This window comes from Felis catus, chromosome B3 (genome assembly GCF_018350175.1).
Source record: "Felis catus isolate Fca126 chromosome B3, F.catus_Fca126_mat1.0, whole genome shotgun sequence".
NCBI classification, from domain to species: Eukaryota; Metazoa; Chordata; class Mammalia; order Carnivora; family Felidae; genus Felis; species Felis catus.
In genome coordinates this window covers 145,033,442-145,061,026 of record NC_058373.1, presented here as the reverse complement: position 1 = coordinate 145,061,026, position 27,585 = coordinate 145,033,442, and the positions used below count along the sequence as shown (strand labels likewise).

The window sequence follows — 27,585 nt, the reverse complement described above, 5'->3', positions numbered from 1 at the left end:
AATAAATAAACGTTAAAAAAAAATTAAAATGGGGCGCCTGGGTGGCTCAGTTGGTTAAGCGTCCGACTTCGGCTCAGGTCATGATCTCATGGTCCATGAGTTAGAGCCCCGCGTCGGGCTCTGTGCTGACAGCTCGGAGCCTGGAGCCTGCTTCGGATTCTGTGTCTCCCTCTCTCTCTGACCCTCCCCCGTTCATGCTCTGTCTCTCTCTGTCTCAAAAATAAACATTAAAAAATAAAAATAAAAAAAGATAAAGTAAGCTCTATGCCCAACGTGAGGCTCAAACTCACAACCCCAAGAACAAGAGTCACATGCTCTACAGACTGAGCCAGCCAGGTGCCCCATGTTCCAACTGCCTCTCTGAGAACCACTGCCCTACAGAAATAATGAAAAAGTACAATCACTCCAGAACAGGGAGGAACTGATGGGTCAGGACTGCCAACAAGAAAGGCTGGTTAAAAATCCAGGCCACCTCCCTCAATGAGGCACCATGCAGGCATCCCAACAGCATGAAGAACTCAGTGAGATGGCAGCATGCTTAAAAAAATGGAAGTAAAAGCAAGTTATAAAACAGCTTGTACTGTGAATCCCGGAGCATGTATGGAAAAATCCCAAAGAACAGTAGTTAACTGTGGGTGGTGGGGTAACAGGTGATTTCCTTCTTTATACTTTGTTTTCCAAATTTTCTACAGTGAACATGTATTACTTATATAAGCTGAAACAAATTCTTTTTTTAAGTGGTGTTTAAAAAGATGCTCTAATGTGTCACAGTTCGTGGGAGCCCACTGAGGCAGGACTTCATTGTCACCACCCCTCATTTAGTCTGTGTGAACGGATCACTGCCCCTCCGCCCGCAGCGTGGGGCAGGGAGGGAACTGGATGCTAGGAGAGGAGGGAAGACTGGCTCAGGGTCACCAGTTTGAGACCACCCGGTTTGAAGTGCTGGGCTCTTTTCACTGCTCTTTAACTTTTCAGAACATCCAGACCTCCAGCATGCAGCCCCTGCTGCTCTTAGCAGTCGCTGCATAGGCGGCTGTTGCCTGGAAGGTGCCTCATCCTGCATTTCTATTTGGAGCTGCCTGATGCCTACAGTAAGGCCTCCCGAAGCACCCTTGGGGCTGCACCCTGCACGCACACAGAGTCTGAACTAATTTCCTTTTCTATAGGTGACAAAAGGAAGCAATTTTTGATTGGCAAGAGTTGTCTTTCTGGCTGAGAGGTTTCCATGGAGCAGGGGTGGGGCGGGGGGAGCAATTCAGTTTGGAGCTGTGAATTTTACATGTGGACTGGATGACAAAAACCTTGGTTCCCAAGTCTGGCTAGAGCCTTTTTTTTTTTTTTTTTTTTTAATATTTATTTTTGAGAGAGAGAGACAGAGTGAGAGCAGGGAAGGGGCAGACAGAGAGGGAGACAGAATCAGAAGCAGGCTCCAGGCTCTGAGCTGTCAGCCCAGAGCCCGACGTGGGGCTCGAACTCACAAACCGCGAGATCGTGACCTGAGCCGAAGTCTGACGCTTAACCAACTGAGGGCGCCCCAAGGCTAGAGACTTTCTGTAGGGATCCGTGCACAGTGTTTGGACTCTTCCCCGCTCTCCCCCCCCCCCCCCCCCCATCAAACCTGTCTTTGTGGAGCTCGTTCTGCTTTACTGAAGACACAGAGAAGCAAAGACCATGTTCCCGGTTTTAGAAGTCCTGACTTTCATATCCTTCTCCGAGTTGGGGCTTGTAAAATCTAATGCTCAACTTAATTAAACAACGACCCTTAAGACCCAGAAGAGCTAGAAGTATTTGTAGCTCTTCCCACTGCTGACGAATCTGTGTGGAATTTGCCGCTTGTCTCCTAGCAGCCATTTTTCCCTTCCGCTTTGGTAACAAAACCCTGGTTTTGAGGCTGGCATGCGGCCGTCGGGCTAGAGAAGCACATTCTCAAGATGCCCCGGAGGCAGCTGTAACCAAGGGCATGAAATGCTCCAGCAGCCATCCTGGGATGGGAGACAAGCGCCACCTGAGCCCAGCAAACGGAACGCCCGCATGCGCGTGACCCGGTGTACACACGTGAGGCGGCCAGCACCGCTCCTCAGGGGGCAGTGGGGGCTGGGGCTGGGACGCTGCTCTGCCGCTCACGAACCCTACTGCGAGGTGGGGCCTGGCTTGGTGCTTGCTGCCGCGGCAGGGCTTACGGGTCAATTTGTCCAAAACTGTCATTGGAACTAGATCCAGTGAGTCCAGAAACACAGGCTGGCTTTGCCCGCATCCACCCCCCACCTGATGTGCATGCAGACTGCAGATGGCACATGTGAGACCAGGGACACACAGCAGAGGTGCCAACCCCTCCAGACCTGGTCTAGCCTGGAGCCCCCTGCTGCACGCCTGTTTCCTGGTTTTGGTCCCACCTCCCCGCCTGCCCTAGCCCTCCTTTCCAGAACGACCTCAGTCCCCTCTATCATTCTCCTCGGCTTCACCCTTTAGGCATGCCCCCTGGCCCCGTCACATACTTGCTTCACTGAGAGTGTCCTCTCTGAGAACACGGACTGTGGGGTCAGGCTTTGGGTCTCCCCCCACCCACCCCACCCCCACCCCCACCCCAAACGGACTGCTCCCATTACTGGTGAAGGTGGTCTGTGTTAACATGCTTGGGCTACTCTGGAAAAATGCAACCTAGCAACAAAAGACAACTTCCGTTAAATTTTCACTGAAGTGAAAAGTCTAGTTTTGTCTATACTTTTGACCCATCAACTGACCAACATGTCACTACTTGCAAGAACTGATAAAGATGACGCGTCATCACCCGCACTTGACACTGGCGGCTCTGCTCGACGGGACCCACGTGTGCTGGCGCCCGCTGCAGCCGAAGCCACAGCAGTGGTGCCAGGCTGGGAAAGGAGAGGCTCTGGGCACAGGGAGGCCACAGGCCAGGCCTCCTCCTCCTCCCCAGAGACCAGAAAGGAGGGTCAAGGTGTTTATTGCTTTCCTCTGTTCCAGGACTTTCCTCTTCTGGCCTGGCTCCGGTGTTTTGGTCCAACTTATTAATGATATGATACTAGGAAATGGAGCCCAACAAAACGTGCCCTATGTGTTTATGACGTCAGGACAAAGAGGCATACGGCACTGCCTTTCTGGGTGACAGGACTCCCATTACACATGGGCTGAGCTGGTACCTGATGAGACAACAGGATTCTCCAGAGTTCAGAGAATGCGGGGAGAGGGCCCCAGGGCACCGGGGCTGAGAGGGCGGGAACTGCAAAGATTGGAGGCAGCAGGTAGCCGGGTGCTGCAGGGCAAGTAGAAGCTGGTCACAGGACACAAACAGAGGAGGGACCGGCCTGAGCAGTGCCCCAGGGTGCACAGAGCAGCTCCTGGTGTCAGATCAGGAAGCAGCTCTCAGGGGCCCGTCTACCAGTCTACCAAAGGATTTCGGGTTCCTTATTAATGAACACGACTGCATAGGCTCCTACTTCCCAGCTTATTTCCATGCAAAACATGTCTGATTTGAGAATGTATTCACACCTACCCACGCCTGCTGGCAGCTCCCTTTCGAGAGTGAGGGAGAGGCAAGTCCATGCAGACCTCACTCCGGAAGGAGCTGGCATACCAGGTGCCCCATACTGGCCGGGATGCTTCCTCTCTGGTCCCTAGAACCTGGCTTCCTAGTGCCGTGAGGTCTATTTTTGGTGACAGAACTCTACCCAAAGCCTGCCACACCACTTCCTAAGAAAGTACTGGACTGAAGTCCTCTAAACAGAACAGAGGTGCATTGTTGGAGACATATTTTATCGGGATGGTGACAAGACAGAGCCTGTCCAGCAGCTCACCGGCCCTGTCACTGCCCCCACACACGCCCCAAGTCTGAAGCAGGAGGAGACTTTCCATGCCTTCCTTTGCAAACACCACAGCTTCCTCTTCCGCTGAGCAGAACAGGGGTGCTTCGGGCTGCACCTGTAACCTCTGCTGCCTCCCACTCAGACTGGGCTTCCTGCCTGGGTTTCCACCATGCAGCCCTGGCCATCCCAGACTTCCAGACTGTGTCTGTGCCCCTCTCCCTGGAGACTTTAGAGGACTTCGGTTTTACCCTGGTTATTTTTGGATCCACAGAGCTCAGCACAGGGCCCTCTAGAGTAGCTGCCTCACTCTAAACCCTCCAAAAAATGCATGTCGATGAACCAACATAGGAACAAACGACCACGAAAAACCTTCACTCTTCTTGTCCCGAAACACCCGAAAAGAACTGGGGCAGTTTAACTGAGAGAAGCAAAATTTGAGAAGGAAACACAACTTCTATCTTCAAATACTTGAACCCTGACCAGTTAAAGTTCCCAAGAGTAGGAAGCCACCAGGTGGTGCAAGAAGCTGATGAGTACCAGGAAAATGCAGAACCAGACAGAACTCTTCCCCCCAGTTCCCTGGAGAGAGAGAGAGAGAGAGAGAGAGAGAGAGAGAGAGAGAGAGAGAGAGAGGAAGGGAGAGGGAGGGAGAGAGAGGAAGGGAGAGGGAGGGAGAGAGAGGAAGGGAGAGGGAGGGAGAGAGAGGAAGGGAGAGGGAGAGAGAGAGAGGGAGGGAGAGGGAGGGAGAGAGAGGGAGGGAGAGGGAGGGAGAGAGAGGGAGGGACGGAGGGGGAGGGAGAGGGAGAGGGAGAGGGAGAGGGTGCGTGTGTGCGTGCACGCATGCGCGTGCCCTGGCACTGAAGGTGCCCCAGCAGAAGCTGGAGAGGGAGAGGGAGAGGGAGAGAGAGTGTGTGTGTGTGTGTGTGTGTGCGCACGCGCATGCACGCGCGTGCCCTGGCACTGAAGGTCCCCCAGCAGAAGCTGGAGAAGTTCCTGATGAGCAATTGCAGATCTCCCTCCTGCTTGAGGGAGGAGTTCTAGAATTCTGGCTTAAAATAACACTTAGAGGTGGGTTAAGTGGGTGGGAGGTAGAGAGCAGGAAATTGCAAAAGGAACAGGCTGGGGGAAGGGCTGCAAGATGAGCAGTTGTCCCCTTTCTCAGTGACGCCCCCCAGGAAGGCACCTTATTTGTCAACCCACATGGTAAGAAGATACTTCACCACAGCTGCAAACCATAGGCGTGAATATCTAGGGAACTGGAAAAAGATGTGAGACCCTCAGAATCTGTAACCAATCAGCCCCACCACAGAAACAAGACAAACCAAGCAATCAAACCAAAGCCAAAAGCAGCAAAAGTGCTTCCTGTGGCCCCAGGCTCTCCAGGCTTCCCTGAGAGATCTGGGTCATCTGAGCAAGCTGCGCTCTAGCCTCGCCCCAAGGTGACCCCCAAGGACCAGCCTCCCTGTCTTGGGCACGAGGTGTGCAAGCTCTGCGAGCCAGGACTTGTGCTCAGCAGGTCTCACCTTCGGCCTGGTGCCTGCAAGCAAGCACTCAGGGTGGAGAGCTGCTGTCAATACCCCAAAGCCTCCGTGACCTCCAGCTCACACACTGCGGCCAAGTCTCAGGTGGCTGTTCTCTTGAGGGACTGAAATCCAAGCACTACACTGCATGACTCTGGTGGGGGACACAGATTAAGGCTCGAAACCAAGCGTTTTAACCCCCGGTTTCATATCTGAAGGCAAATGTCATGTGATTCAGGACTTCCCCTGGACACCCACAGCAATCGCATGCTCTTGTCCCAGACTGGACTGAATGACACAACAGGGCATCAGCTATACAGGCAGCTCAGTGAGAAGTACATTTCCAGCCCACCTCTGAGCCTTGTCTGTAAAACAGGAAGGGCTCAGCTCAGAGCGCTGCTGGAGACCGAGGAAAATGGACCACAAATCCAAACAGCTTCCTATGGCTGTGCCTGCCTCATCCTTGGGCCTTGGGCTACAGGGGAACCTCAGTAAGAGTTTTGACTGAAGCCATTAAAGCAGCCTGTGCCTTCCAGATAGTTCTTGCCCATACTACTACTACTTACTCCTCCATCATCATCATCATCATTTTTTAAAAAATTTCTTAACGTTTATTTTATTATTGACAGAGAGACAGAGAGAGAGAGAGAGAGACAGAGAGAGAGAGAGAGAGAGACAGAGCATGAGCAGAGGAGGGACAGAGAGAGGGGAAGACACAGAATCCAAAGCAGGCTCTGGGCCCCGAGCTGTGAACACAGAGCCCAACATGGGGCTCAAACCCACAAAACAGGAGATCATGACCTGAGCTGAAGTCAGATGCTTCACCGACTGAGCCATCCAGGCGCCCCATCGTCATCATCATTTTAAATGAATACTTACTTTGTAAGTAAGTACCCGGCACTATTCTAGGTACCTAAGATAGAGAAGAAAAAGCCCTTCCCCGTGCGGCTTTCGTTCTAAGTATGGGTGGGGAGGGTAGATACAGAGACAAATACATTTGTCCATGATGCTGACTCTTAGCATGACAGGAAGCAGCAGAGAGTGGGAGGGCAGAGCTGGGCAAGCAGTCCAGGAGAGAGGGTGTCATTTTATTTTTTATTTGTTTAAAAAAAGAAGGCTCCATGCCCAACGTGAGGCTTGAACTCATGACCCGGGGATTAAGAGTCCCATGCTCTGACGACTCTGGGCCCCTAAGCCAATGAGATCTTAAATGTAATGGCAACGGTAGGCCTGTTGGAAGAGAGGTGACCAGCAATCCGAGGAGGGGAGGGTACCATCGGCCACCCCCGCCTTCCACCAGACTCTCCCACTTCCTGTCCCCTGGGAACACAGGCCAAAACTTGGGGCGAAGAAGGTGGCAGTGCAGGCTGGTCAGCTTCCCAGACACCGCAAGCTCAGAGATCAGCACTCTACACTTTAGAAACTGGGCGAATTTTCTTATCAAGTCTCTGCTGGGAGGGCAGAGAGCATGCTGTTCATGGACTTCGGTGTCTTGGCTAAGCTGGGCGGAAGGGCACCCAAGAAAACCCGCGTCTCCCTCGCCTGTGCCAGGCACCCTGCACTTGTCACCTGGTAGACTCTGCCAAGAATGCAGAGTGAGGCACTATCACCACCGTGCTGCCTTTACAGAGGAGGCGACCTGAGGTCACGAGCCTGGAAACCAGGCTGTGGTGATCAGGACGCATCCCTCCCCCACTAAACCACACTGCCTCCAGCGGTCTTCACCATCTAGGCCCTGCTGCAGAAACCAGTGTGTGGACCTCAGCATCCCACACAGCCAGCGGCTCCCCTCCTGGTGGAGTGCTGTTCCTGTGATTCACACGGTCTTCCCTCCAATGTCCACCCTGCTGCCTTAGTGGGCTGGGTTCCTCCTTGAGTCTCAGACCCCCCACCCCCGCCTCAATCTCCACGCGCCCGAACGTCTCCTTCCCCGGGGGAGGGGCCGGGCCCAGACGTCCCGCTTTGACGCTGATCGCGCCCAGTGGCCACCCTCGGGTGCCACACCGATGGCGAGCACTACCTCTGAGGGAGTGTCACCCCTGCCTAGGTTCTGTCTCTCAAAGTGGTAAACCAAAGACCCATTTGCAAAGCTGTTAAACTCTGTCCTCCCTGCTGACCGGAGAAGATGCCCAGGTTCTACTCTCGGGGACGGTCACATTTAGACTCCTGCGTGCAGTGTCGGGACACCTGCGAGGCACACCACCCTTCGCTCACCATCGCTCCCTTCGAGAGCCACCACGCTCCCCGATGCAAAGTGCTTGCTGAGCTCTCTGAAGGGTCTCGTGGCAAATTGGCAAAAACAACCCCAAACCCCAAGCCCCCCAAAGAACAAAAAACTCCCACAAAAGGCAAAGTTTTGAGCAGACACACCTCCCTGCCCCAGGGCCTCGCCTGCTCCGTGGACACGGAGGTCACCGTGCGCCACTCACAGAGCAGGAACTGCCAGGAAAGGGTATTCTAGGGACGGTCTCCACAGCGACAGTGACGTGTTCACAATGCACACACAGGGAGATCTTTCTTTTAAATATCATCCTTCTCTGGGCTTTTGGAGAAACACATGCTGTGAAAACGATCACGGTTGTGCTTCTCAAAGTTAGTCATGTTTCCTGCCAGCTTTCTTCACTCTCAGAGATGGACGGATGGCCCAAGAGCCAGGCATGTCATTAAGGAATGCTGTCCTGGTCCCTCGGATTCGCCTGATCTGGACGAGAGCTGGCGATACTGGAGTACTAGGGGAGGACAGCACTCTGGTCGTCAGGTAAATAGGAACAGCACCGCCCCCACAAGTTACCTTACCTCACCTCTGAAGGACTCCAGAGGAGCGGATGAGGAAAAAATATGGCCTTGTCATTGCGTCTGAAGTGATTATGAAGTACTCTAGAATATTCCTTTTCAAAATTCACTGTATGCAGAATAAAAACATCGTATTATAAAAAAAGTACTCTCTAAAGGAAGGGCATGGGCCCCTTAATAATCGACTTGAATTCATGTTCCAACTGCAGTAAAGGTAACACTACCTATGTTGCCATTAAAATCAAACCGATGTCAATCAGTGATAGTGGCTTTTCAATATGAACAGCTCAGGTGAATTCTGCGGGTGAACACCCGTCTCTCCTCGGACCAGTAACGTACTAATGCAGACACCACTTACGACAAATCAACAACTGAAAACAATATGAGCATCTACCTGTGTCTGCATATAGAGTGGCCATTTCATCAGACGTGGGGGAAGCTACCTGCTCTCAAAGGAGCCCAATTTCCAGTATTCAATTTGTCCTTGAGAACAAAACTATGGAAAACTATTAGAACGTGTCCTAGGCGTAAAGGTCAGAAGGAACCACGCCGCAGCCACACCTTGGCTTGGCAGGGCTCTGCTTCATCTCTGCCAGCTTCCACAGGGTGGCTGCGCAGAGGAGACCTCGCACCCTGATGCAGAAGAGAGCTGGTTCCAGAGAAGGAACAAAAATGCCTCAGGTGATAAGAGGAGGGAGAGGGGACTTGCTGGGTTGAATAAGGGAGGCTCGAAAGTTCTAGTAAGGTAAGTGTGAGCTCCACGGTCAGGTCAACCGCCACCCTGGCTGCCGGGTCCCTCGCAACTCACTGCTTCCCTGCCGGCTCCGCCTCTTCTCCCAGGCCTCGCCCTTGTCTGGGAGCTTCTCTGCCAGCTCTGCCAGCTCAGAATAGGATCCACCCACCCACAGGCTGAGGGCTCCCAGGGCCTCTCCCGGGGTCTGTCCCGGGTGCCCATACGGTGTCTTGAAGGCACCTCAAACTCCGGGCATTCAAAACTGCTCTCCTGTTCTCCCTCCCGGCCACAGCAGTGGTGATTAACCACAGAATGGTTAATTCCAATGGACAGCAAACCCATCCTTCCTGTTCAGGCCAGAACTCATCCACGTCCAATCAAGAGCAGATGGGCTGCCTCTGTTTTCAGGACATAATCCAGAACTGACCACCGTCTCCCTAGGCCAGTTACCTCTTGCCTAATCATTGCCGACAGCCTCTGAACAGCTTTCCTGGCTTCTTCTTGCTCCCAGAGAGGCCAAGCCACACCCCCCAACCATCACCCCATGTAACGTGGCACCAACCAAACCTCAGGTCCCTAGCAATGCCTCAACCCGCCCTGCATTTTTTTTCCTGGCATTGACCACTTTGTTCCTACTTTACTTGCTAATGCTCGTTGACTGCCGTCCTATTAGGACATATGCTTCAAGAGGCTCTAGGGATCTTTGTTTTCTTCCCCGATGTGTCACAAACACCTAAAACAGTGCTCTGCCTGTGGTAGTAAATATCTGTGACCGAGTGACTGTCTAGACTTTCATACTTTGACCAACAAGAAGAAAACCCAGAACCCAAAACAGCACACCAATCGATGTGGCAGTTTCCCCAGGAGATTCAAATGTCACACTAACTGATGAATTCATTACTCCCTCTGTATAACCATGCAGGGTGCTGGGAAAAAGCTGTAGGATTGATTCATGTACCGAATCAAAAAACAAGAGAGGAGAATTACATACGTCGTGGAGAACCAACCCAGAACCGTCAAGACCTGGCGTCTCTCCACATGGGCTCGCGAGGCTCCTGATTCCCTTCCTCCTCAGGTCACCAGGAGGGCCGACTTCTCCCTTTATTTCCTTTGGAGAAAAAAGATGCTAGTAATCACAAAATGCTGGGATCCACGCTAAGGACAAAGTGGCCCCAGGCCTTCATACACTTTCCATTTGCTTTTGTTCAAGTTGGTGGCGGAGGCAAAAACATTTAGTCACTGCCTTAATTTGAGTCTTAAATACAGCATTAGGAGACAATGGAAGACTTTACTGAGAAAAAGTGAATTTTTAATTATCTTGTGAATCTACTTAGAAAAACACAAGCAATGTTCACAACTATAAATTTAAACCTTTTGCACTAAAAAAAAAAACACAAAACAACAAACACAAAACCACAGGCATGAACTGTAAACCTGTATTAATTATCAACTAGTCTTAAGGTTAAGGTTAATTCTTAGTAGTAATTCAGTATTTTCCTCCTTGGCAATTTTAATGTTTTAGCACCAAATGATCTCCCACAGAGGTACTCGTAACAACTCTGGCTGCCAGTGTAAGGAGATGCTTCCGTATGCACTACTTCACACGCACAGTCCACGCTCACACCACACAGACAGGAGGCCCGTGGCGATGATGTCACACGCTGACTTTCAGGGCAATGGAAATAAGACAGAGGGCACGCGTGTCACACATCTTTAATGTAGTGCATTCGTAGAAAAAAGGCCAGCTTCCGCTCCCAGGCGTGCTCTCGTCCTTATATTTTAATATCATGATTTAGAAGATGCAGACGTTATTACCTAAATATTACTCTATACATTTCCATCAGTGTTCAGGAAAACACTTTAAATTGCTACTTAATTTACACCGTAATTACTGGGTTACAGCTTTAGCTCGTTGGCAATTTTGGAAGCAATATTTTTGAAAGCTATGGATGTCCCTGATATCCGCTTAAACCGGACCCCGTTCAGAGACAGTCTTGGCAGCTTGCACACCTCCATCTCCCACTGCACGAGGTTCTCCGCGTGCCCATCACCGTGGACACAGAAGAGTAGGAAGCGTTCTCTCTGCTCATAGTCGCAGTTATTGGCATCCAGCACTTTGCGGATCTCCCGCATCATGTCACTGGGGTCCATGGAACTAGTGGTTTTCATGCTCCAGGTAAAGCGCAGGGAGCGAGGTTTTGCTTCTTTGTTTTCCTCCTTTTGCTCAGCAGATACGTTGCGACTGAAATGCACAGTAGCAGGTTTATTTTTAATTGCACAGAAAAACCAACCTTTTCTGTTACAGCTAGCTCATAATCAACATCTTCGATGTAGCACGACTGACCTCCACATTTTTCTTGCACAGGCTCACATCTGATTATCTGTTCCTTTACGGAGAAGTATTCATCTACCACCCACCCCCGGACTCCCTTCCAAATCATAACCCATACAGGCAAAATTCTACCTGGCTGGAAAATCTTCATCAGCCGTCTATATTTAATAAAATTAAGAAGATAATTTGTGAAACAGAATCCTTGGAGATCAGCAAATTACACGGCGGAGCGCCTCTCCAAAAGCCCAGCTCTCCCCTCTAGGCTGACTGCGGGCGGCAAGGAGCCGAAAGGGCCCCCCAGAGGCCCAGCTCAGGGAGTACGGGTTGGCAGGCCAGTAGTACCACTTTTCTTTTAATTCAGCTCATCACGACCTTTCGCTGGAGATGGTACTCAGGATAGCCAGTGACTCCACATGGTTCAAAATCACTTTCCTTGCAAATGGCCCCCCCATGCTGAGTACACAGCTGGGTGTGGGGTGGGCTGTTCTCAGTTCCCTCCGCCCACCTGAATATTTTTCCATTTTGTTAAAATTCTGATGTCACAGTTAAAAATAATTCTTAGATGACATTATCTTACTACTGAAACAGGAAAATGAAACGTTAAAGCTTATCTGCTGCTGAGCACTGAAACCACCGGTGTGAATGCAAGCTGTATCGATGCACAGAGTGTAAGCTGTGGTCCCAACATCTAAGAGGTGATGTCATAGCAGGGTCCCAGGCACAATTCTCTTGGGAACCCCAAGACCAGGTGTCTACTATCCTGCCATTCCCCAGCATTTAATCATTGCCACAAACCCGTTATTTACACTCTCACGTGTACATCTGAATGTTTCAATCAGGAAGGTGAACACCTAACACTCTTGTGTATTAAAAACACCCTGCACGTGCATGATAAATACACTTAATCCAATGGCAAAATCGGCAAATTCATCAAAGCTGAGGGTTTGGGGCTATAGGTTTTACTTTAGATAGAGCTGCCAGGCTGCTGGTAAAATATTCAATTTGGTTCACACCCACTAAAGTTCATCAGGAGCTTCCTGTGTATAAAATGCTGTTTTAGGTACTAAATAGGTTACAAAAATGAGCAAAAGCTCTCAAGCTGCGTTGGGGTTGAGGGAGGGAAGACTGCAACTTAAGAAAATAGCACTAGCACAGGAAAGGTATGAGCACACCATGAGGGGGCGGGGGCAGAAAAGACAGGTAGGGCCCTCTAAAGGGAGGAGGGCGGGGAAATGAGGAAATGGGTTCCAGGAGGGAGGGGCATCTGGGAAGAGCTACCAAGAGCCCATAGAATTCCAATACAACGGGGGTGGGGAAGGAGAGATCGTGTGCTGAGCAGAGGGAGTATCATAAGCAAAGGCAAGGAGGTGTGGAAAGCACAGAATGTGTTTAGGGTATAATCAAGTGTGCAGATGGACTGGAACTGGGGGCACAGCATCACCCCCACAACAGCCGCTGAGTACTTGCGGGAAGCAAATAGGACAGCTGGAGCCTGCTTGAGGCTGGGATGGGCAGGCCTGGGGTGGGAGTGCTGCCAGGCCGTCATCCGGGCACTCTGCCTCAACCTCGGTGGGGAGGGTGGGGGACGCCAGGGCTGCTGAGGCCACCCAGGGTGGGTCAGGTAATGGGGCCCCTGCAACTTTTCATTCAGAAAAGTCACATGATCAGAGCTGGGCTTCAGAAAGAGCAGAAAGAGAGCAAATGGGTTAACGGGGACCCAAAACAGCATGGTGGCGACTGGGATGGAATGAGCCCGAGTAGAAAAGACCCAGAACCATGGCAGCCTACCTGGGCCTATCTGGCGAACTCCCCCACCCCCGGATTGTGTAATGAAATACAAAATGATCTACAAAATGTAAAAGCAAAACACCTGACTACATAATTGTTCTTCAAAAAAACCATCTAATTTAAAATATGAAAATTCAACTCCATATTCTGCTTTCATTCCTTGAGAGCAGGATGGTGCAGGAGTCATGGACACAGCAAGAGTGCTCCTACTGACTCCCAGAGCTCACTTCAGGCCATCAGCCCCCAGGCAGGAGGGCGGCATATTTTAGCACCCAAATGCCCAGTGGAAGCCCAGTGGAAAGGCTGGACCTGGAAGGCTTTCACCAGTGGGCAGCCATGGCGCTCTGGCGCCCTCCAGTGGCCACTAAGAGGTGGCAGCAGCGACAGGCTCCTGCTTCACAAACCACACAACGGGACTCTGCCAAGCAATCCCTACATTGAGAGCAGGGATCTGATGTGGGATAGTCAGAAAAGAGCATGGTCTCTGCCACAGACACGAGGTAAATACCTATAAAATAGTTTAAGTAAAAATCATTCCCCTCACCTTGAGCCCTCATATCTCCCGTTCCTCTCATATTCAGTTGGAAGCCTCAACGGACAGAATGCAGAAGCACAGAGAAATGGGAAAGAGAAAAGAAATCTTACAGACCGATACACGACCACCCACATACAAACACAGACGTCATAATATGAACAAATCCAAAGCACTTGGGGTCACCAGCCAACTCTTGTTCAGCTCGTAGTCTCCCAGGGGTGACCGGCCCAGGCCGCTGTTCTCTGTGCGAGCTGGCAGGCAGGCTGGGAGGCCGACCGCGCACCGGGCATCTCTGCCTGGCTCTGGAATTGGAGGTCTGCTGACTTTTTAATACCTCCCCCAAAGTGTAATCGTTTTTAACTAAAAGGAAATGAATTCTATCAGTTAAATCCTACATTCAACTATAAAATTTTCTGCCCGAGGAAAAATTTGCTGGGAAGATTAAAATCATGGAGTGGAATTTCCCATAGGAGGAAAGCACTCTTCCCAGTTTTTGATAAAGAGCTCACGTTCACACAGCCTTTCAGTGACCCACTGATTTCATCAACATAGAAAAAATTCCATAGCCTGGCTTTCTGGACACATGGAGGCCAAATGGCAGATTTTCTACCTCATTATGTGTGTGTTGTTAGTCTCCTGATTCGTTATCATCAAAACATATTCACCTGGTAGGAATATGATTTCTTACAGTGCTTAAGTAAAAGTAATGAGACACACTTTCTTCAGTGGTTGGTGGAAAGTGGCTTTTAGAATACTACTCTTCAACTCTCTGAAAATATTAAAGCATTTCTGCTCTACAGCTGCCCACATCTTAGTTTCTAAAAACCTCAAACTAAATGAGGCTGTAGGTCTGAATTTTATGCTTGTTTCCCCCATAAAAATATTAGCTAATTTCCCGGTCATTTTAAAGCCTTCTGCAGATTCAATCCTTCATGAAATAAAAAATGGCAACAGTTACCACTTACCTTCTGCATGCCTGAGGCCAACCATTAATTGTACATTAATATTACTGAACATTGCATTCTTCAAACAGAAGCATGCTAAGTGTTATTAGTATGAAGACAGAATTATTTGGATGCTAAATAATTCTACCAAAGAAAGACAATGCACAGAGCATGCACAGGCCTGTTGTTATGTGGGCGCCTGACAGAGTCAATCTACTTCTTTCCGAGGCTCCTTACAAAGAAGTAAGTATGTAGTTCTCAGCAGAAAGTTTAGTTTTTAAGAAACAAAACAAAACAAAACAAAACAAAACAAAACAAAAACAAGGCTAGAAAGCCAAACCTGATGTTAATTGCAGGAGCCATTTTGGGGTAAGGATTGAAAAATAATGTGTATATATAAATCCTACCTTTTGATAAACCTGAATGACATGTTTCTAAAAGAAATTAAGCCAAAAACAAAATTAACAAAAATGACTTGCACAAATGAAATAGAAAATCTAGTCAATTATAGAAAGAAAAACAACAAAACAGGGCTCCTCTTCTGTCCAATGAACGATGAAACAGTGACATTTGTTGAAAAAGTAAAATTACAGGTAATCGAGTACATGATCTTTTAATTTTCTAGAAATATAAAAAAATCTGTCCTTGTAAGAAAAAATTTAGCAGTAAATATTGACATTGGCTGTAATTAAATTTAAAGGTTCTTCAGATGGATAGACTTTAAGCTAATAAAATCCAACATTCCATGTTAAAGAAATGACTTAAGTCATGTGCAATATACTATAGTAATAAAGTAACATTTCTTGATTCTCTTCAGAATATTCTATGAACAAAAATCTCACCTTCTATACAACATTAAAAAGTTCATTTTAAAATGTTCAACCATTAAGAGAACCATTACTTATTTCAGGAAGACGATTTAAACATTAACAGAATGTCTGTTACAGTGGTATCACATAAATCACTTCTTAATAAAACAGTAAGTTACTGCGGTTTAAAATGAAGTGGACTTTTCAGAGTTTTAGACAGCAAAATGAATGGAAACAAAATGGTAACAACGGGGGTTTCATGTTTATGTTCTGTGTAATAAAATGGAATAACTGTATTTAGAAGTAACTTTGCTCATTAAAACTTAAGGAGATACTGAGGTTGTACTGAACAGAATCTGACAAAAGAAATTCCAAACTACCCATCAGGCTTGTACGATCATGTGGTCAGCATTCCTGGGCGAGCGCAGGCTGGCCTTGTCAAACCATTTCTGAAACTTCCCAGTTCTGTGACCGAACACAGAATTCAGTCTGAGTGAATGAAGTAACGAATTCCGTGGGTCGGTTTTTCTAATACTGGTAACTTTGACATTGCTTCAGATGCTGCCCAATTAAAAAACAGCTAACGACTGTAGGTAACAGCCAACCACTTCATAATCAGATCAGAAGTGGTCCACAGAGGGGTTATATGCAGCAGAGAAGATCATGCATGTGACAGGATTTTGTAAATAATTAAGCACTACATAATAAGGCAGGATTATTCAAAAGATTATTTTAGTTGAAAATTGATTAAAAGGCCTTTCGGTACTTTCACTTCCCAATTTTCTGCCTGAGAAAGGTCAGGGTTATTGGTCAAGCACCCAACTGCTTTTCCCCGCTTTTTCAGCCATGAATCCCTGAGGTATAAAGAGGAGGAGCTGCGGGACTGAGGCTCTCTACTCCTGCCAGGCCCCGCGGACCAGCGCAAGGCACACAGAGGCACCTACATCACGCCCGGGCTGTTCTGCCTATAGGGTAGGAGTGACCCTGAGAACCCTAAGCAGGCCAGGCCTGGCCCCAGGAGAGGGAAGCCTTGCTCCTTCTGACTACAAATGGCTTCCGAGGTTGGAGAGCACACAGCTCTCCAAAGCCACACGTACCCAGGGCAGGGTCAGAGCCAAGAGCAGAACACAGGCTTCCTGGCGGCGGATCTCCCCCCACCAGATCTGAGCAGGCCTCTGACGCAGCACCTGAGTGAGAACACCTGAGCCTCTTTTGGGCACCAGGACTCTGATCTTAGCATTTATTGTCAGGCAGGATAAGCAGCCAACGCTGACAGCAGCAGCAAGAAGAAACGGACCACCGCTAAAGTGCAGTAACCAGGGAAGACTACAGACCTCAGTTTGCAAACTTTAACAAACAGAAGACTACCTTTCTGTAAATCTTTAGGGGTGGAAATTGCCTGAAAATGTAAAGTAAGATGACCCCTGAGACTTTTTTTTTTAATTAAACCAAGAAATCTGTCTCCAATTTTAATTGAAATGCATGAAATACACTAAATTAGAGAATGAGGGACAAGGATTCCAGCCTACACTATCCTTGACCGTTCTGCTCTGCAGGGCAGCACACGCAGTGTGCCCTGGAGGGCCTCTTCTGGAGGCACCTTTCTGGCTCAGCATTTTTTGGCTGTAGAATCTTCAACATGTGCCTCAAACTCTCTGAATCTCATTTCCAGCTTGTTCTACACAACAGTAAGAGTATCTACTACACAAGGTGGACGGTGGAGATTATGTGAGTATGTGAGAATGTGTTTGTACGTATGTGACACGTGCATGTTTATCAATGAGAAACAAGTATAGCTCTGTACATCTAAGGACGCTTATCTACCTTAACTTAGCACACAGGAAAAATACAGCACAGAGGCAACAATCAGGGGTGCCCAGCTGGCTCAGTAGGAAGAGCATGTGACTGCTGATCTTGGGATTGTTGAGTTTGAGCCCACATTGGCGGTAGAGATTACTTAAAAATAAAATCTTTTTTTTTTTAATGTTTATTTTTGAAGGAGAGAGAGAGAGAGAGAGAGAGAGAGAGAGATAGAGAGAGAGAGAGAGAGAGAGACAGACAGACAGACAGACAGACAGTGTCAGCAGGGAGGGGCAGAGAGAGAGAGGGAGACACAAAATCTGAAGCAGGCTCCAGGCTCCGAGCTGTCAGTACAGAGACTGATGTGGGGCTTGAACCCAAGAACTGTGAGATCATGACCTGAGCCAAAGTCAGACACTTAACTGACTGAGCCACTCAGGTGCCCCAAGATATTTTTTTTAAGTTTATTTATGTATTTATTTTGAGAGAGAGAGAGAGAGCGAGCGAGCGAGCATGAGAGGGGAGGGGCCGAGAGAGAGGGGGACAGAGAATACCAAGCAGGCTCCATGCTGTCAGCACAGAGCCTGATGCGGGGCTCGAACTCACAAACCATGAGATCGTGACCTGAGGTGAGATCAAGAGTTGGATGCTTAACTGACTGAGCCACCCAGGTGCCCCACCATCCCCCAGATTTTATTTCTAAGTAATTCCTTCACCTAACATGGGGCTTGAACTCACATCCCCAAGATCAAGAGTCTCGTGCTCTACTGGAGTGCCTGGGTGGCTCAGTCGGTTAAGTGTCCGACTTCAACTCAGGTCACGATCTCACAGTCTGTGAATTCGAGCCCTGCGTCGGGCTCTGGGCTGACGGCTCAGAGCCTGGAGCCTGCTTCAGATTCTGTGTCTCCCTCTCTCTCTACTCCTCCCCTGTTCATGCTCTGTCTCTGTCTCAAAAATAAATAAACGTTAAAAAAAAATTAGAGTCTCGTGCTCTACTGACTGAGCCAGCCAGGAGCCCCTGACATATGACGTTTTACCTAAAGAGCCCATCGTAGACCAAAGTGTAAAGACACAGAACTAGCTGACCTGTAACTAGATCTCAGACAGACCTGACTGATGCATATCCCCTCTACACTCAGGGCTCTTACAGGGCAAAATACCCGTCGACATGAAGCTCAGTTGGGAAGGCAAACAGCCAGGTGAATGATACCAGGCTCTGTCTCCTACCACCCAAGTTTTGGAAACAGATTCCATTTCAGCCTAGTCCATAATGAAGCAACTAGGGGACAGGGAGGCCTGGGACAGGCCATGGGATGATCCTAAAAACAAGGAATGAATTATTCTGGGGTCAGCAGACTCTTCCTGGATTGAGCTCCCTGATTCTTTTACTGGTCACGAGTGGGTGCCCCAAACTTGGCAAAGTCCTTTAGACCACTCTGCCCAGTTTGGAAAAGGGGGTCTCAGCAAAGGAGCCGAGAAGAGAACAAGAGGCCGCTGTAACTTCTGGCACCTATCTGGCCTCCAGCCGATGATAAGAGACAGCAGAAGTCCTCCTAACTTGGTAGCCATGTCCTGACAATAAGCAGAGTACCCGGAGAAAGACTAAAAATACTAAAAGAACATAAAAATACTGGACGAATTAAGGAGACTGAAAATGCAGTATTTGGCTTACAGGTTAAATTCCAAAAATGGAAGGAACCACAGCAGGCAGCTGGTGAGCCACAGGGGGCGCCAGCTAGTTCAGGCTTGGAGAAGACCCCACTGTTGTTCTGAGTAAAATACAGATGAAAAGAGGGTCTGCAGCGGGCAAAGCGGCAGGATGCCTTGGACGTACTAATCCTCGGTGAAGCTCAGTGTCTAAGAAATCTCTCCTGGGAGTCCTGAAAGTGCAGGGGCCCTCAGTCTCCTGAGTGTGGGCCCAGCTGGCGGTGCCTCGGCCTATGTGTTTATGGTGCAAAGGGGCACTTCCTCCTCTCATAGCCATCAGTGATTCTAGGCCTTTGCAGCCTCCAGATGAGGTTATGGAAATAAAGTTCAAAATACCTCAAGGGAAAAAGTATCACATGAAGGATTTTATACACAAGCAGATTTACTATATCTTGGTGAGAATAAATCAGGAATTTTATCCGCCAAACTGTACCGTTTAAGCAAGTTACTTTGTTCTTACTATAGCTTACTGAGACCAAGAGAGAACAGTTTTTAAGATTTAGACCCTAAGAAACTTAGTGCTCCTCAGAGATGCTGGCACGACATGAGAGAAGAGAGGTCTCTCTCCTCTGCGTCCAGGCTGGCCGCACCGCACGCTGTCTTCCTCGGGGACGGCTTCCGAAGTGCCAGCTTGCACTAAGCTGCAGTAACCATGCATGTGGGCAGATGTGTGATCAAAAGAACAGTAATTAAAGAGAACGACAACCTCCCAAGTGCTAGAGGGGCTTCTGATGTCGGGAAGACTCTGAGCTCTGTAATTCCTATTCTAAAAGGTTTTAAAGTATAAAGTTCTATATATAAACCAGAAAAACACGAGCTAAAGACCAAGTGGAAAGTATCTGGGCAGCCGCGTCACACGACAGAGAAGACGTTTCTCCTTTTGCTCTTACATTGGCTGCAAACAACCAGCACCACCTGGCACTTACCTCCTTGTGAGTTTTGAAGTTAATTTACTAAAAAGATTAGTGGAGCCTCGGCTTCGAGTCTGCGACAGTGGTGTGGCTTCGTGGGACAGGCTGGGCGAGGCAGGTGGGCCGTTATACGTGGCGGTCCGCCGCTCCCGGGGCTGCCCGTGGAAAGTGCTGCGGCTGGCGGTGCCCCGCGGGAAGCGGAGCCGGTCTGGGGTGGCCGCGCTGCTGACACTGTGCGTTGAAGCAACGGGAGTCCTCGGATCAGGAATAGTGCTAGTAGGGCAGAACAGAACAGACTCACTCTCACTGTCACGTGGTTGGCAAAAGCCCAGCTGTGTGGCAAACATGGCGCACGACAATCCACGATCCCAAAAGACACCTTTTATCCTCAGTGGACAAAGTCAGTTCTAATAGATCTAGACCCAAGGCAGTATTTTATAGAACTCAGGACCAAAAGGCAAGTTAAATAGGAAAGGGTATCAAATAGATGGTATACAATGAGACAGAGCCTCGTGGGGTTTAAGGGAATAGGTCGTACATATTTTCAAGGACAAGATTAATGCAGGGAAATTCTAGGACACAGAATGGCTAACTCAAGCTTTTTCCCTTTGCTTCCCTCCTCAAAGTGCTTATGTGCGAGAACCCTGCCCCTGTGAAAGAAAGAAACGTGAAATGAACAGGCAACTAAAAAGTTTTAGAGACATACAAATGGCATGTTTCCTGTGAAATTCCACATGCTAAGAGCACTGTGAAGAGGAGGGGGATTTCTTACGCCTTCTGTAGTATGCAAAGGCACAGACGACCAAGGACACCGTGAGACAGGATGTGCTTAACTAAAACCACACACAGGAAGAACACCTGTGGACCACAGATAGTAACACATCGCGGACTATAAAATCCACAGCACAGAATGAAGCAGCGGTGGGTACACATTAGTTTCACAAGGAATGTGCACTTTTCTTACACAGCCTCACATTTCCCTCCTTCACTGTCTATTGGAGGTACCATCATCGGAGGGGTGCCCATAGGTTGGCATGGACATCGACCTGATGTCTCACCCACTGAGGCAGGGCTAGCTGCAGAAGCGAACACTTCTGTCAGGCTGGGAGGGGGGTTGGGATCAGGCAGAGGCAGAAACAACAATATGATGGCACAGTGACAGAAAAAGTTATCTGCTATTTAAAGCACACACCTTCCTCTTAACCTTGTTTTGGGGATTCTGTAGCAATTACTGACCTGTAGCTGCCTTTCCCCACCCCACCCCACCTCCCCGCAAATAAAGTAAAAGATTTCTTAGCCTTTTAAAAAAGTGTTTATTTATTTTTGAGAGAGAGAGAGAGAGAGAGAGAGGCAGAGAGAAGGAGACACAGAATCCGAAGCAGGCTCCAGGCTCTGAGCTATCAGCACACAGCCCGATGTGGGGCTCAAACTCACAAATTGTGAGATCATGACCTGAGCTGAAGTCTGACACTTAACTGACTGAGCCACACATGCGCCCCAAGCTATATTAGCTTTAAGGTGGGGGGGGGGGAATGACATCTTACTTGTTTGAATATTTAGGTGAGGGGGCAACGTTTTCTGAGCTGTGTACAAAATAAAGCCTTTCCTAAAAGAGATGTCTCCATTCAAACTGAACTGGTTGAGTGAATCTATAATATGAGCACACCTTGCTTTCGGTCTGTTCTCCAAACACACAGACATATTTTAAATGGACTAGTAAAATGACACATATAATAATTAGTTGCTATTTATCAAAGTGTCCTATGCTGTTTTAAGATAGATGAGAATCTTCCTACGCAAAGGACATTCACTTCTTTATAAACAACAGTCAAAATTCTTAAGGGGTCAACAGAACCCCTTTTTTCAAGGCAGGAAAACTATTAAGAGTAAATTAACTGTTTGCAGACAGAGAAAAAGAATGATGGACATGGCTGGATGCCTGCAGCTTCCCCCGGCACAGAGAGAGACGAGCCGCGCCCTGGCCACTCTGCTTTAATTCCAACTCAAGTCATCTTGCCCTTGGAGCTCCGAAGAGGCAGTTTCTCTCCTTGGAGGAGAGCCGGGGACTCAGGACTCAGACCCCGTGTGTCAGTCTGCATATACGCCCCCACCTCTACCCCAGGGTCTCTGCACCTCTCCCCTTCTCTCCCACACGGACCTATACCTCAGTGCCTGTCTTGGCTACACACTTCCCAACCTGTCCAACATATAGCCATGAACGTCCCAAGATGCAAACCTGACCTTGTCACTCATCAACTTACAGCCTTTCAAAAGCATGCTGCATCTTCAGGACAGACTTCAAATTCCTCACCCTGGCATCCCGGTCACACCCTCAGGTACCCACAGCCCAGCGGTGCCAAGCTGTATCTCCAGGTTCTACCTTCTACTGTCACCTCTGGGACTTGACTTTCTGGAGCTCCTAATGATGTGCAATCCCTTGGTCATGCATCAGGTCAAATAACTTTCACAGGAACTATTCTCTGTGCCTGGAGTGCAGGCACCTATTTTCATCAAAATTCAACCCAGAGGTCACCCTCTCCATGAAGTCATCTCCATGAAGTCATCCTCTCCCATCAGGAGTTTATCATTCCCATTTTGTACTGAGTATGTGCCCCTGCCACCCTGTGCTACCCCAGTGACCTTTCCCTGATAGAGTGTCCTGGAAGCATGGTGCTCAATGAATGCTCTCCCGAGAAGTTAATGAACTGGAGTTCTTACAGTCCTGACATTGGGGGGAGGATGGGCACTTTATAATAAATTGCTCAAGATTTGTGTGTCCCTGCATTTCTGTTTGAGAATTCTGTCTTCTGACTTGGGAGAATGGCTCTAATATAGTCCAAGAACTGAAAATGAGTACCTTATAAAGATAAAAAGAGATTCAGTTTTGTGTTTTTGCCACTCAGCACCTACTCTTTATCCTGTGGCAACGACACTTGAATTCTGCTATTAGGGAAGCAAGTTCCTAGGCTCTGGATGTCAATGACTCCACCCCAGGGTTTCCCAGCCACCCTGGTCAGTGACAGACTTAGAGACAGGCACATGGCCAAAGCCAGACCAACACAGACCCAGAGACAGCTGCAGGGCTTCTGTCTGAGCAGAGCTGAGTGTGGGAAGATGCCAAGTCTGATGCTGTGAGCCCAACAGGGGAACCACCACAGAGGAAGCAGAAGTAGGAGATGGACCCTGACTCTATTCCTAGACATTTTTAGTTCTAGGAAATCAAATATGCCCTTTTGAATTTAAGCTTGTTTGGACTGGGTTCCTGTGATGCAGCACAGAGTCCTAAATGATTCAACTTTTTTTTTTTTTTTTAAATATTTATTTTTTGGAGAGTACAAGTGGGGGAGGGGGCAGAAAGGAGACAGAAGAATATGAAGCGGGCTCTGCACTGATGGGCTGACAGCAACGAGCCCCATGTGGGGCTTGAACTCACAAACTGCGAGACCATGATCTGAGCTGAAGTCGGACGCTCAACCGACTGAGCCACCCAGCTGTCCCTTCAACTCTGTTTAAAAACTAGTCAAGTGCAGTAGTGAGAAGTAAGGAGAAAGAGTAGAACAAGGAATGATTCAACTATCTGAAGAAAGGCTTGCTAGTTTCTTATACATAGACATACATACATATATGCAAATACATACTTTATTTTTTAAGAAGTTACATTACAGCTAATACGACTGTCTTTTGTGCTCTATTACCTGCTTAGGGCAGGTCAAGGGTCAATATGCTTGATGCCTCTGACCAGCTGCTGACATTCTCTTGCCCACATTAGAAGCTGGGATCAACGGGTGCATTAAAAGCAAGGGAAGAAGGGAAGACAGGGTTATCTGTTTCCTTCCCTGGAGAATACAAAAGATCCCAAAGACTCAGAAGAAGGCAAGGGCTTTTCGTCAGCATATAGAGCAGAAGACGCTTGATCTACTCCTCCTGAGACACGCTGCTTGTAGGCTGCCCAGCACAGGCAAGATCCACAGGGCACAGAAGCATAGCAAGACCGGACACACACTTCACAGCAAAGAAACTGACCCTTCTCAGAGACCTTCCTAAAAAGGAAGTGTAAATTGATATTTTCATTATAAATTATTAAGTTTTTTGACACAATAATCCTAAATGCAATTAAATGAATTATTTTAGAAACTTCATCCTAACTGCTTTGTACTTATGTCTATCTTTTTTCTAAAATTCTAATCCACTTACAGTGACTAAAGGACAGGTATTTTCTACTTTTTCAAATGTTTATTTATTTTGAGAGAGAGGGAAAACACACACATACAAGCAGGGGAAAGACAAGAGAGAGAGAATCCCAAGCAGGCTCTGTGCTGTCAGCGTGGAGCCCAACATGGGGCTCGACCCCACGAATTTTGAGATCATGACTTGAGCCGAGACCAAGAGCTGGATGCTTAACCAACTGAGCCACCCAGGCTCCCCAAGGACAGGTATTTTCAATTTGACAGGACATCTCTCCCACAGCAGAACATTCTGACATGAAATGTTCTGGGGTGCTGATTCAAACTATACTCAGTGACTGGGAAAAAGCAAAATTAAAAGTAAAGATACATGTGTGAACTGTGATCACACTTTCTCTGCTCAATCCCTGTGCCTTGATGCATGACAAATGGATAAAATAATAGAGCCATTTTACACTTATAAAATCTTATCTAGAATATCAAATGCCTAAAATTTATTTGAAAAGATTCTGTTGGGGCGCCTGGGTAGCTCAGTGAATTGAGTGTCTGATTTCAGCCCAGGTCATGATCTCATGGTTTATGAGTTTGAGCCGCAACGTCGGGTTCTGTGCTGTGCTGGTAGGGTGGAGTCTGCTTGGGATTCTCTCTTTCTCTCTGCCCCTCCCCAACTTGCATGCTCTCTAAAAATAAATAAACTTAAAAAAAGATTCTGTTCTGTTGTGCTTTATTATAACCATATCACACTCCTTCTTCGGGGGTATTCAAATGAATACATTTGCAACAGTCTTTTTTTTAAACAGTCTTCTGTAACTATCTAGAAGCATATGAAAAAGCAGGGCAGAGTCCATGTTATTTGTGTCGGTTAGCAAAATTATTAAGTCAAAAAGTGAGTGTAAACTCAGAAAATTTTTACATTCCCATCAGAATGGTTTATTACCAGTACTTCGATAACCTAGTTTTTTGTTAAGCATTATGTGTCAGTGCCTGTGCTCAGTGGTTTAAGACTCATTATAAAAACCTACGTGATTCTGACAGAATCTTACAACTGAAGATGTAATTACACTTTCTCATGCCTACTTTGTACTGACTGTTAGTCAATTTGAAATTGGGCCATCTTCAGAGTCTGCCATCAAAAGAAGGTAGAATAATTATACCAGAACATGTAGCAGAAAATAAGCTGGACTTCAGCATGCGTGGTGTCAAAACAACAGTCTTCCTTAGAAAACTACTCACATGTGCTCAAGCCAAAGCAACAGTTTGCCAAACTTGTAACTTCTGTCCCTTAAACAACACTGATTAGCATTATTTTTCATACAGTGAGGCTGATAAACAGCACTAGTAAGAATCAACGCATAAAATTAATTTTAAAATGAAAAAAATGATCACATGGCTGGTGGCGAGGCTTGAAAACCTCATCTCGTGCTCACTGCTCACAGCAGGATTCTGAAGACAGCTGAAAACCAGCTTGTTTGGGGCACGTACAGCCTTTGGTTGTAAACATGCATAGTTTTCACTAGCATGATCATGCTCATACTGGAATTCTGTATAAACATACACACACACATACACACACATACATGAAAAAAAATCCCATATATTTATGGTTAAACATGAAACGAATGTCCTTTCAGAAGTTAACATGGACCCCGGCATCTGCCGCTCACCAGTATTTAAAGAGTAAGAGATCCATATGAGAGAGAAGAAAGCAGTAACTTCCCTAAGAAGTCATCTGTGCACAGAGAAGGTCCAGTGCATCGAATTTATCTTTCAGCATCTATTTCACAGGTGAAAAAGTCACATTTCGTGCTCTGAGAGTAAAAAATATGACTACTTTGGCATTCACGCCCTCCAATAATTTTCCACAGTTTTTCCATTAACTTGTATGATAGAAAAAGAAAATCTAGAGATTATAAAAATTAAGGGCCCAATCTTGTGTGGTTTGGCACCGAGGCTCTGTTTGGCTAAAGATAGAAACAACTTTTTCAAAAGCAAAGCGTTTAAGTGACTGAAGCTAATGAAAGCAGTGAGGCCTAGGTTGGGATAAGGAGGAGTCAGCTCAATAGGGCAGGGAGGACACAAGGGTAATGACTCCAAAAAAATCAGAGAATTCTTCAAACTCTTTCCAAAGAGTGAATTGGATAACTGCAGGAAGGAAGGGTTAGAAGAGCATGTGCACACACACAAACACAAGCCGGGTAGCAGAGAGTAGATCTTCATCCTTAACGGCCTTTTTAAAAAGTTTGACCCTGAGGGGCACCTGGGGGCTCAGTCAGTTAAGCGACAGACTTCAGCTCAGGTCATGATCTCACGGTTTGTGGGTTCGAGCCCCATGTCAGGCTCTGTGCTGCCAGCTCAGAGACTGCAGCCTGCTCCAGATTCTGTGTCTCCCTCTCTCTCTGTCCCTTCCTTGTTTGCACTCTGTCTCTCTTTCTCTCTCTCAAAAATAAACATTAAAAAAAAAAAAAAAGTCTGACCCTGAACTTCAGAGAATTGTACTTTCAAAAAAAAATTTTTTTTAACCTTTATTCATTTTTGAGAGACAGAGAGAGAGGAAGTGTGAGCAGGAGAGGGGCAGAGACAGAGGGAGACACAGAATCCGGAGCAGGCTCCAGGCTCTGAGCTGTCAGCACAGAGCCCAATGCAGGGCTCGAACCCATGAGCTGTGAGATCATGACCTGAGCCAAAGTCAGACCCTAAACCAACTGAGCCACCCAGGCGCCCTGAGAATTGTACTTTCAAAGTTCAAAAGGCATCTGACAGAAGAGCTGAACAACTTAGAAGAATTTCCAAAAGAAAGAAGAATCATGAAGCAACATTTATATTAGAAACTCCTAATTAAGTCTCCTACTGATATCCTCTTGAACTAGATGAAATTTGGTAGACTTGAGAATGTAACTAATAAAAGAAACTTTACTAGAGAATAAACTATACTATTAGAAAATAAATATACCAATCATATTTGTAAGCTATCTAGCACAGCTACTATAATATACTCAAGTTATTAATAGATTTTAATCATAAAGAAAAGGTGTTAAAACAAGCACACAAATAGGAATCAGACAAGAGAGCACTAGAATGTAAATATTTCTAAAAATGCTCTGAAAAATCAACATAATCTTCCACAATAAGCTTTTACCTTCATGTCAAATTCAGAGTTCAGTGGTGTATGGAAGAGAGAAGTTATAAACAGTCTGGTTTTAAGGATGAAAAAGGAAAGAAGAATTTTTGTTCAGTCTGTCACAGAAGTTAGTGATCAAACATTTGACTAGTGAGATCTAAACGGAACAGAAACCATACAATGCAGTATCAGAGAGTAAATGTCAGAAAAAAAGAAACCATTTTGATGCCACACATGGGACAAGTGACGAGACCAGACAATGTTCAAGTTAGGGGGCCAAGGGACAATTAAAGATGGCAGGAATTACTTTATGGATTTCTACCACAGAACTTTAACTGGTTGCTGTAGCTTTATCTCACCCTTTGAATTTAATTTATACACTATTCTTACCAAAAGGAAGAAGGAAAATCCATGCCTGCCTGAGAAATTTGTCCATACAGAATACATTTACTCCACCAATCTCAACTTCTCTTTTTTCTCTCCGCACAAACTATGGTCTTCGGACCTACTTAATCCCACTCAGCTTTTTTCTTTTTAAAACTTTTATTATTTTTTTAGCAAACATTTTTTTTTTTACACATATATATTTA

The 27,585-nt window shown here is 47.2% G+C and overlaps 1 protein-coding gene across 11 annotated transcripts in view; it reads right to left on the bottom strand.

Moving 5' to 3' along the window:
• Window positions 1-10,564: 10,564 nt before the first annotated feature.
• Window positions 10,565-27,585, bottom strand: part of MARK3 (microtubule affinity regulating kinase 3) — a 113,482-nt gene continuing 96,461 nt past the window's right edge. For 7 of the 11 annotated variants that reach the window (XM_023256094.2, XM_023256097.2, XM_023256101.2 and 4 more), the window contains 4 exons: window positions 19,709-19,966; window positions 14,874-14,900; window positions 13,532-13,576; window positions 10,565-11,109 (listed from right to left, as the gene is read on the bottom strand). In XM_023256094.2, coding sequence (XP_023111862.1) covers window positions 10,764-11,109; window positions 13,532-13,576; window positions 14,874-14,900; window positions 19,709-19,966 — 676 coding nt within the window. In that variant the 3' untranslated portion in view covers window positions 10,565-10,763. The remainder of the gene's footprint in view (window positions 11,110-13,531; window positions 13,577-14,873; window positions 14,901-19,708; window positions 19,967-27,585) is intronic. The other 4 variants (XM_023256099.2, XM_023256100.2, XM_023256096.2 and 1 more) reach the window with 3 other exon arrangements.